Source organism: Ipomoea nil, unplaced genomic scaffold (assembly GCF_001879475.1).
Source record: "Ipomoea nil cultivar Tokyo-kokei standard unplaced genomic scaffold, Asagao_1.1 scaffold1043, whole genome shotgun sequence".
Lineage (NCBI taxonomy): Eukaryota > Viridiplantae > Streptophyta > Magnoliopsida > Solanales > Convolvulaceae > Ipomoea > Ipomoea nil.
This window is the reverse complement of record NW_017617471.1, coordinates 12,282,112-12,292,839: the sequence shown is the minus strand read 5'-3', so window position 1 is coordinate 12,292,839 and position 10,728 is coordinate 12,282,112. Positions and strand designations below refer to the sequence as shown.

General features: G+C 36.5%; 1 protein-coding gene across 2 annotated transcripts; it reads right to left on the bottom strand.

The window, feature by feature from the left end:
• Positions 1-1,334: 1,334 nt before the first annotated feature.
• LOC109181997 (topless-related protein 3-like) lies at positions 1,335-9,797 on the bottom strand. 2 transcript variants are annotated; one of them, XM_019331993.1, is made up of 25 exons: positions 9,459-9,797; positions 8,574-8,753; positions 8,340-8,453; positions 7,693-7,851; positions 7,246-7,420; positions 7,008-7,137; positions 6,740-6,855; positions 6,480-6,615; positions 6,269-6,378; positions 5,992-6,061; positions 5,837-5,910; positions 5,642-5,737; positions 5,472-5,564; positions 4,596-4,720; positions 4,220-4,457; positions 3,908-4,075; positions 3,741-3,824; positions 3,512-3,658; positions 3,265-3,375; positions 2,978-3,157; positions 2,761-2,889; positions 2,580-2,675; positions 2,268-2,450; positions 2,012-2,187; positions 1,335-1,750 (listed from the first exon to the last, which is right to left on the bottom strand). In XM_019331993.1, the coding sequence occupies exons 1-25, from the start codon at positions 9,536-9,538 to the stop codon at positions 1,531-1,533; spliced, it is 3,390 nt and encodes a 1,129-aa protein (XP_019187538.1). In that variant the 5' UTR covers positions 9,539-9,797; the 3' UTR covers positions 1,335-1,530. The 2 variants fall into 2 exon arrangements, with proteins under 2 accessions (XP_019187538.1, XP_019187539.1); XM_019331994.1 differs by having other exon boundaries at positions 1,335-1,751; positions 2,022-2,187.
• Between the last annotated feature and the right edge of the window lie 931 nt (positions 9,798-10,728).

Sequence of the window (10,728 nt, the reverse complement as noted above, 5' to 3'; positions counted from 1 at the left end):
AATCTGAAGAAGAAGAAGAAGAAGAAATAGAGCTTTGTAAGAAGAGGATACTTATGGGAGAAAAGTGTAAGCCGCTTAACGTATCTGGAAGCCTTCACTATGATCAAAATGGTGTTTTGTTACCAGAACTACTGCTTCCATGCGAATCATGATCATCTACTCTTTTCTATTTTTTTATTTTCATCAAAGCTCAGCTAATTAAGCTGCAGCTAAGTGTGATTTTATTTTGTTAATTAGTTGGATATATTAATTAAATTGATTTTTAGATCGATGATATATGATATAGATGTTCCTCATCAGATCCACATAATAATAATTAATATAATATAATTATGCATGCTAGCTTCAATTATTGCATGCCACTTACTTTCTTTTCCTAAGAGCATCCTTACCAGCAATTTATTTGAAGTTAATGTCAAAGAAAGAACTTGAGAATGATTTTTTATACTAATGTGATGAAGAGATATTGGACAGTAAAATAGTCAGGAGGAATAGGAAGAGCTGTGCACGACGCACGGCAAACTGCATACGTCCGGTGGCGCGCCTAACAGTTGCTTTAATTTTTTATTTTTATTTTTAAATCAATTTTGTTTTTCTTCTTCTTCTTCTTCTTCTTTTTTCTCTCCCCTCCTACATTCTCTTTCTTAATTACACTCACAAAAACTCCTCAAAACCCACAAAATATCTCAACTATTATAGATGCTCTAAATAAAACAACATAATTAAGCTGTTAAGAATTTCTATTTCCCCACTATCAACAAAAACGCATATATTATCAATCAACAAAAGCTATTATAAGTTGCACGTCCATATCTGTCATACTGACAAAGATATACATTGAATAAAATTCAAATGTGCATTGAATAAATCCCGTCTTGTGACTTTAGCTGAACCTTGTGCTCACACAAATTTATATAACGGTTTATACTTAAATAACACAACTATTGAGATACCACAAACATTTACCATCTTTAAAAACATAACTTTAAACCGACAAAACTCTATACTTTTGACATTATATATAATACTCCATTCGTCTCGTTTTACCTACATTACTTTCCTTTTTAGTTTGTCTAAAATATTGTCCCAAAATAGTGCCATCTAACATAACTATTGTTGTACATTTCCCAATTTATCCTTTTAACTTTTCAAAATTTTAGAAGTAAATACAATTGTACTTTGTATAAATAACGCCTACTTTAGAATGACAAAATTGAAAAGTTAGTAACACTTATTATATTATATTAAAAATCGTACAAAAATTAAATGAGATAATCAATTAGGGGGCGGAGGGAGTAGTAAAGAACAATTTAAAAGAGAAAAGGACAAAAAAATGAGAGAAGAAATAGTAAAAATTAATAATGAAAGTTACACACAACATTAAATAACCTTTCTAAGACATATTTCCAATCTTAGCTTTTATCCTTGACAAAATTAAACAACAAAACCTAAAATCTATTCCTCCTATAAAATACAGAGTAACACTGTCTGTCACTGTCAAAATACAATGTAATGTACTTTCATTTCATTTCATCTTTGAACTTGTTCGGATACATGGTTGCTAGCTGCTGAGGATGAGGTTGCCCTGCCATTTAGCATCCCATTATCAAGAGGCGGAGATACTCCCCACTTCCCGCCTTCAGATTCCAATGGTTCTATCACTTTAACAGAACCATCCGTCAACCCCACCGCAAACTGGTGTGTTTCCTGTGGGTGCGCTGCAATCACCACTGGATATACCGCTTGGCTTCTGCAATGCAATTAACAGTACAATTCCCGTTTTACAAAATAAATTTATTTTCTAAATACAATCAGTGTTGCAAAAATCGCGCCTAGACGCCGATTAATCGGCACCTAGGCGCTAGGCAGTCGGCCTCCCAGGCGCCCGCCTAGGTGTTCTAAGCACCCGCCTAGGCGCTCTAGACGCCCTAGGCGGTCCCCACTCCCCAGGCACCTAGCGATTTTTTCAACATTGAATACAATAATAATAATAATGATAATGTCTCCTTACCCGTTCAATACTGTTTGAGATAGGTAAGCAGATGGAGCAATGCGGCATCTCAGCCTTAGGCTATCGGCATCAAGCACTCCAATATTACCGTCGTTAAACGATGCGTAAACTAGTTGGCTATTGCATGAGTATGTAGCATATGAGATAGGTGCAGATAGGGCATCTTGTGGGATCCACTGCAACAAAACCCCCGCCCGTCATGAGGTGTGTTCATGACTGTAATATGAAAATAATTAAGAAAATATGTTTGTTTTACCTGGCGTATGCGTTCCATCTTGGAGGCATCATATATTGCCAACTGAGTTTCATGAGCTACCAGCAAGCGCACTTGGTCAGCATGGAACTGCACTCGTGTGTCACCGGTGGGCGCTTTACCAGCAGGCAATTGGATAGGAACTGCTTTTCTTTTTTCCCATGTATCAATGCTCCATAAACAAAGCTGAAACAAAATGGTCAATTCAAATTGAGAAAACAAAATGGTCAATACGAAAACTAGTTCATTATTGAAGGAACGGTTGTTCATCAACCTTTCATTAACATGGGGATGCAGGATGGACCTAAAACTTACCTGGGCATCAGCACCAGATGAAACCAGTATGTTAAGGTTAGTAGAGAAAGCAAGACCAGTTATGCGCTTCTGATGGCCCTTAAGTTTGGATTTCACCTATATTTAAGATCAATCATATATTCATATCAGTATATGTCAAATTAGCGTAAAGAGACTGCAATAGCGTATGGAGAAGAATTACCTCATCTACCCTAACATTGTATATATGTATGGTCGAGTCCTCCATACCAATTGCAATAATGTTATTATCTTGAGGATGGAAGGCTAAGAAGGTTGATGCAGGTGGAGGTGGCATGAATGTTGTCATCACCTACACCACATACGTTATAGCAATCATTCAAATGATCAAATTTATAATGCCAGACATGATAGATATCAAACCTGTTTTACGGGCATACCTTGAATGTCATCATGTTAAACAATGAAACCTTTCCACCAGCAGCTGACATGACATAAGAGTCGTTCTTAGAGAGGGCTATGCAAGGAACTGCGTCCTCAAGGTTGACACCTGACACATCATTTGTCATAAGAAGACCACTGTTTGGTTGCCAATGTTGTGGAACAACATTAGCAGTGGCCTTTATACACAAGTGACTTTAGAGACTTTTTTGCGAAACATCAATCTAAAAATATGAACATTAATGAATTAAAAGAAAAAAAAAAAAAAAACAATAATATCTATTACCTTGCCGCTTGGGTTTTGTTCATTACGGGACCACTTCCATAGTTTTTGAATACCATTTGATCCAAGTGCCAAGATGCCAACACCAGAATTTGTATATAGAAGCCGAGCAACCTTAACAAAATCATTTTTAGCATCAAGGGATGGGAGTGAAACCCAAGGAGAATACTTTGCACTCCTATTAGTTACAACACCAATTGTGGGTCTTGAACCACAAGAGAAATGTTGAATAGAAATTTATTTTACAAACCTTTGCATCGGAGCTCTCTGGCATGGAAACCATACGGCATTGAACTGGATCTACAATTTCAGTTAACTGCCAGGGTTTGGTTCTATCAGCAACATCTTCCAAAGTTCTTGGCTTTTCCATGTTTCTAGAAATAGAATCTACTCCATTCTGAAAAGGAAATTTTAAAATGATATGATGACGTGTTGTGCAAAACATGAATACATACTCCATTCAGAAATGTTTTACATACAAGGATGGGAGAAGGCCTGACAGGAGAGCTTCTTTCTACTTTACAATTTACAGGAGTAAGAGCAGTAACAGAAGATCCAGAAACCTGCAGAATGAAACACAAGATGTTTGCTTCTCTATCACATACAATTCTGAAAACAGATGGGATAAGCATGAATGCATTGGCACCTTCATAGAAGCTGCTTCAATGGGTGATCTTAGTGCTTCAAATGGTGGGGCTTCTGCTGACCTTAAAGACCTCATACCCACAGCATTTGCGAGAATTTTAATTCCATTGTCTGCAGTAGTAACAGCAAGAAGATTTCCTTCCTTGTTGAATCTCAAGCGGGGAAGAGGCTGAAAATAAGCATTTCATTAGCATTTTTATATAGTATATTTGTTCATTTCCAGGAAATGGGAAATAATTCCTATTCTTGGAGAATAATTTGTTTCCATTTTTATCAAATATTTCCATTGTTTCCTGCCAAATATGGTACTAACCAGGAGACCCCCCTCCGCATCTGTAAATGTAACCATGTTAACACTGTCCATGTCCCAAAATTTTATCTGGCTCTCTTCACCCACAGCTAAAAAGTGATTTTGAGTTGTATCAAACTGCACAACACCTCCAATTGATTTCTTCCTAAAACCAGCGTAAGTTCTCTTAATGGCTCCTTCACTTTCATTCCATTCCACAAGAAAAGAATCTCCTTCTTTACTAGTTCCACAAGAAAACAGCCTACAATGGATAAATCACCATCAGTGAAGAATGAGCAAGAATTATGTAGGTAAAACAAGAAAAATCAGAAGTTAGCTGAAAATATAAAGAAAAATTGTCATTTCCACATAGGGTTTCCTCCTGGAATTGAAACCTTACCTGCTTCCATCAGCACTGTAAAGCATAGTGCACCAATGGCCAGGTGCATCATAGTCAACTCTTGATCCCATATTGTCATAGAGCCAAGCTTTGATTTTCCCATCAATAGCAGTAGAAAATATGAACTATAAGGGCAAAAAAAAAAAAACACCCTCAATGAAGTAGAAACGTATTTAGTACAAAATCACAACAAAACTTATTAAAAATTGAAGGCCAAGCAAATTGCAAACATCTTTGGATGCAGTGCATGGTCAAAAGAGCACCTCAGATACTTAGTGTAAACTGTAAAGTAAAACTAAACAAGGAAAACCACAAGTGATCAATGCATCTGGAAAAAGTGCTAGAAGAGGAGACTCCACAAATGATTCAGGCTACAAACTGAAGTGTATACGATGCTAGAAACAAAAAGGAAAAAAAAATTGTGAATTCCATATATGATTCTAACTGATTAAGAATTGGCAGACATTTGGGAGTTAAAGGTATACCAATATGTTTTAAAAAGTAATGACTACAAGGATGGGCATTAGAGAGAATTAGTAGTTCAAAGAGCCTCGTAGTGAAATATCAAAATAACAACATTTTCAGTGATTAAAAATGCAGATGAAGGAATTGAAAACAATGAAGTTTAGAAGGAAAAACTTAGGCGACACATTTTAAAGTTACTCTCAAACCAGGCCCAAAGACATCACAAAAGAGGAAACTTATCTAATGTTGTGTGGCATTGTTACATGTGACTAGTGGAGTTGCATCTCTTGCCTTGTCAAAGGCACAACTTCTCATGCACAAAGTACTATCATGTAAACAATGCCATACAGGCATACAGCATTCAAGCACCACATGCAACTTCAAGGTTTCCTTTTCCTTTGAGTAGAGTACCTGAATATTCTCTTTCTGATGGGGGCATATTGAATATACAGGAGCTTCATGTCCCTCGAAGTTAAACAGCTTTCTCCCAGTTAAATCCCATACCTATACAAAATTTATTAGCTTCCACTAAAGAGTGAAAGAAACAAAAACATGCTAATTTAAGAAAGGATAAAGTTCACCTTAATTAACTTATCATCCCCGCACGTTACTACACATAGCTGTTTGTTTGGATATGCAAAAGCTAAGTCATTCACACCTCCAACATGAGCATCAATCTGCAAGCATAAAGGGTAAATCACATTGCCAATCAATGCCACCTTATCAAAAACAAGTAGAGAATATATATTGTACCAAAGAAAAGATTAACAAAATACCTCCAGATGTTGTCTTAAATCATGTGGTCCAGTATAAGCATATAAATGGATCAAATGTTTAGTAAATGCAGCACCTGCCACACAAATAACAGTTATGAATACTCAGACTAACAAGAACATCATCACACAAAAACCTATCCAAAACAGACTCATACCAACAAATGTCCCATCCGGACTCCATGCAACACGATTTACAGAAAATGGTGCATCCTTGACAGCAGAAGCCTGTTTAAACTCTCAAATGTGAGAATGAAAAACATGGGAGGACATAGACAAACAACAGTGTCTCAACTTTCAACCGTAAGTAGGGTTTCACATGGACAGAATATACTGGCACCAAAAACTCATTTAAAAAAAAAAAAAAAAAAAAAAAAAAAAAAAAAAAACAATGCACTGCAAATGAAGTTACCCATTAAGCTATATCAAACTAACCTGAAATGGCAATGTACAAGCCTGGATATCCCAAATTTTGAAAGGCTTTGATACCAATTTCTCTCGCCCACTAACTTCCCAGAGTGTTATTTCACCATTGTTGGAGCCAACTGCGCAGAGAGCAGTTCAAGTGACATTATCAACAATAGAGAAACTCGTAGCAGTTGGTCCATGCACATTCATAAATGTAAAATTATGAAGGCAACCATACCAAGAAGCAATGTAGTATGAGATGGATGAAAATCCATGCTTGTAACAGTGGATCCTTGATGCAGAGTGAATGCTACAGTTCTTGGCAAGTCCTCAAGAGACCATGATGCTTGTTGGCGAACTGTAGGATAAGTAACCTGAATGGAAAGAAGATAAAAAGGAATCCACATATACATGTTTCATTTATTGAAGGAAAATTCCCCACACAAATACCAGCAGAGCAGTAATTGCACATTTAAGAAACAAGAGTTTGCAACATACCTCCTCAACAGACTGCACAGGTCGCAAACGTTTCATCAATTGTTCATGATCAGCATTCTGATATTCAACCATACCCAGTGTAGCAGGAGGTGTAATGGGACGCTTCAAGATTGAAACTGATGCAGAGAGTGAGTAATGTTATATGAAGAAAAAAAAAATTGTTGATCAAATAACATAAATTGCAGTAGCTCAAAGCATATAACTGCATTTATGTAAAGACACGACCAACCAAATAACTCAGAAATTACCCAATTTCAAGTGCACAAACCTTGATTTGGTGGAACAGGTAAGGATGACGCAGTCACTACTGCAGCTTGAACAGATGAAGAAGCAGCAGCATTTGCCATCCAACCTGCTAATGCATTAGCATTTGCAGCAGCCGCAGTGGGTGGGAATGGCTAGCAACAAAAGACATAATAAATTGGATCAGGAAAAGAGGGGAAAGAAAAACACGTAAAGATATGCACTATAGTATAGGCAGGATCCTGTATCAAAACATATCATACCCCATGAGCTCCAAGTGATGTGTAGGCAGTAGGCTTTGCAACAGCAGCAGTAGGTAGATTCACAGCAGTGGGAGCAAGAGCTCCATTTGGAGGATTGCATGTATGATCTGTGAACAAGGTCTTTATATCGGGATTTGGCCTTGGGTTTTTACAGAGCTGGTGTTGCCAATTCAAACTGCAGAAAAAAGCATATTCAAGCACTGTGTATCAGCGGACAAACAAACAAACGTGTATAGTTGCTCTAAAAATAAAGGAAGGAGAAACACACATAATCACAATTTTATATGTATATAACTATATATACACACACAAACACAAATATAAACAAAAAAATGCATAAGTTATTTGATAAAAGAGTTCTTACCTTCTTTCCAATTCAATGATCCAGAGAAAATACAGAGCTAAACAAGTATAAAGAGGAAGGGCGAGAGAGGTACAGATGCACACCTTTGATTTATCAAAGTGCGCAACCTTGAAGCCTTTAGCGTTGGGAATACAAGCTTTTCACGAAATAGAGGATTTGCTTCAATTAATTTTTTCAGCTCTATCAACATTATGCTGCGAGCTGTCTTGGTGTCACCATACTTGGAAAGCTGCTCATTCTCTCTGAGATAATTTATTTTAAAAAAAGAACTCATTAACTATTCACTTTGGAAAAGCTGTCAAATCATAGGGTCAAGAACAAAATTATATCCATCACCTTCATGAGAGAGCTTCAAAAAAAATATTAAGCACAAAATTAGCTCAACCTCATACAAAAAGACAATTTAAAAATTATATTCAAGTTCTTTGTATCACTAACAGAATAATCAGTGAACCTTTCAAGCAGAAAATGAACAAGCTCAGCAAAGCAATTAAATTGAACCACTGTCATATGGGCATATGGCACAGAGAGCACTTGCCAGCTCTGTGGCAAGCTTGTATCAGGGAGAATTACACCAGATACAGTCAAGGAATTATGTTTTGATGGCATACAAGTTATGCATATTAGACCCTTGGATCTCACACAATTGCGAAACTCTAACTTCACTAACATGTCAAATTCCACTTAGCTATGCACATTCATCTGTAAACATCAAAAGGATCCTTAGTACCTGAAATTGGTTAATGTCAATAACTGAGTGATCTCTTTATAGAGGTCTTCATTAAATGTGGAGAACACTTTCAGATCACTCACAAGAATTTCTACAGCCTTTGCCTTGTCTTGCCTGACAACAAGAAAATAAAAGGTCAATACCATTTCATGAAAGAACATTTTGAACTCATATTACGCAAAAACATGTAAATGTTTTTTTTTTCATTTTAAGTGTGGAATGATGTAAGCATACCGATCAAGAGCCTCAAGATATTTCTGCTTTCTGATTTCAAAAAATATTTTCATGGAGTATCTATTGTCATCTACTTTCGTAAATCCAGATAGGTATTTCTCAACCTCATCCCATTCACCAGCATGTACTTTCTCCTCAAAGTATTTCATATTGAAGAAAAACCCGGATTCTTGCTCAAGCCTGGAAAACAAAATGATTAGCCTGTTGTTAAATAATTCCAAGAATATCCAAATTTTGAACACCCACATAAACATTAGTGCACTGCACACACAATATTAAACCTTTTAGAGTGATTCTTAGAAAGTCTTAAACAACCACAAAACACAATATTTAATCAATTAATTGTATATTCACATCTGTAATTAGCCACATTCGGTGGTGTTAATAACAGAGGATTAAAGTTTTAAGACTCAATTTGCATTTGGAGCATATAAGTTTTTAAACATCCCACTTGTTACAGGCAAAAATGGACACTTTCCCCTTAATTACTCCACCAGTCATCATATCAGTCAAACACACTTGAAATGAAATTTTAGCAAAACTCCAAACTGTATTTTATACCTCTAAATTGAACCTCTTCATTTATACCGCACTAGCAGAACTCAGTTTTTAACCCATTTTTCCATATATTAACTCATAATCCACACTTAAAAACATTTCTTTTTCCATATACTAACTCATAATCCACACTTAAAACATTTCTTTTTCCATATATTAACTCATAATCCACACTTAAAACATTTCTTTTTTCATATCTCCCTCGGCTACTTTTAGGACAAACGAAAAGTAGAGACATACTATAAATAAAAACCCGAAACTCAAAACCAAAAAATGATTTTTTTTTTTTTTATTTAAAAAGGGGAAGAAAGAATAAAAAAACAAAACCTGTGAACAGACTCCTTAAATTTCTCCTCCTCAAGGAATTGAAGTATGAGAAAAACCAATTCTCTGCTAAGAGACGACATTTCTACAAGCCAGACTGGAATCAGAGGAAGTTCGCTCCAGACGGAGAAGCAAATCCAAGAAAACGGAGCTCCGAATCTACAGCAGCACAGATCGAAGCCCTAGAGCGCCCAGCCAGCCACCGACGCCGGAGAATTCCTAGGGTTTCACCTCTGAACCCCCGGAAACCAAAAGAATCAGAAAAACCAGAGAGAAAAGATAAAGCAAAGAGAGAGAGAGAGAGAGAGAGAGAAAGACAGAGAGCTCCAGATAGAGAAGAAGAGGTATATGTAGAGAGAGAGGGGTGCTGTGGTGGGGAAGGACTTGGTCTCGCTATCTTCGATGCGTTTGGCAGTAGTCTATCTATTTCCTCTCACCTATCACTGATACGTCACTCCACTTATCGTTTTCAAAACCAGTGAGCGGTGATAAGCGGATCCGCTTATAAACGTACCTATCGTTGCGTGAAGTGGAGGAGAAAGGGAGTGGAGTTGCGGATTTGAAATGGGAAATTCAAATCCAGTTGGATATTCGGGAGTTACGTCCGGGTTCATTGTGATTGATGCGCTGGGGAACGATACTGTCACATCCCCGGTTTCTCGCGAGATATCTCGTGTGTCGTCTCGTGTCACACCAAATTAAATACTTTTTATCTTTTCTGGGTGGGAATTTATTTTTGTCTGACGAAAATGATGTCAGAAAAAAAGCAGTTCAAAGGGGAATGATGTATACAGAAAGTGCGTGAAGCAGCCGTGAACACGCGCCATGGGTGATAAGGTGGGCCCCGTCAAATACTGTTCTCCAATTCCCTCAGTCTCAGATACGTGTTCAAAAGCTTCAACTTTGGTATACTAACTTATTATTTTGTTCATACTAACAACTGACTACTCACTTAATATCATCCGAGATCTTCTGAGTATAATATTTTTGTCATATTTAATATTATATTTTTAAAATTTATCACTCTAGGTCTTTTAATTTTTAAATTGTTATCATCTATGGTCTAAGTTAATCACCATTGGTCCTTCAACTATTAAACTTTAACTAGTCGTGGTCCTTTCAAGGATATAAAGATTGATATACTCTTACAAAATAATAATAATAATAATAGTAAAGTTAATTAAAAAAAGTTTTAGAGGAAAAAATTGTCCTATTAATTATTCATGAAAAATAAAATACCAAGTGAGATGAGTGGAAATCATTATTTCTCATT

What these genes read in the sequence shown, in the direction of transcription:
- LOC109181997 (XM_019331993.1), bottom strand. Translation starts at nt 9,538, where the DNA reads ATGTCGTCTCTTAGCAGAGAATTGGTTTTTCTCATACTTCAATTCCTT. An exon ending in TTTAAGGAGTCTGTTCACAG is followed by an intron (nt 8,754 to 9,458) that starts GTTTTGTTTTTT and finishes TTTGTTTTCCAG; the next exon opens with GCTTGAGCAAGAATCCGGGT. An exon ending in CATCACTTGGAGCTCATGGG is followed by an intron (nt 7,138 to 7,245) that starts GTATGATATGTT and finishes TTTTGTTGCTAG; the next exon opens with CCATTCCCACCCACTGCGGC.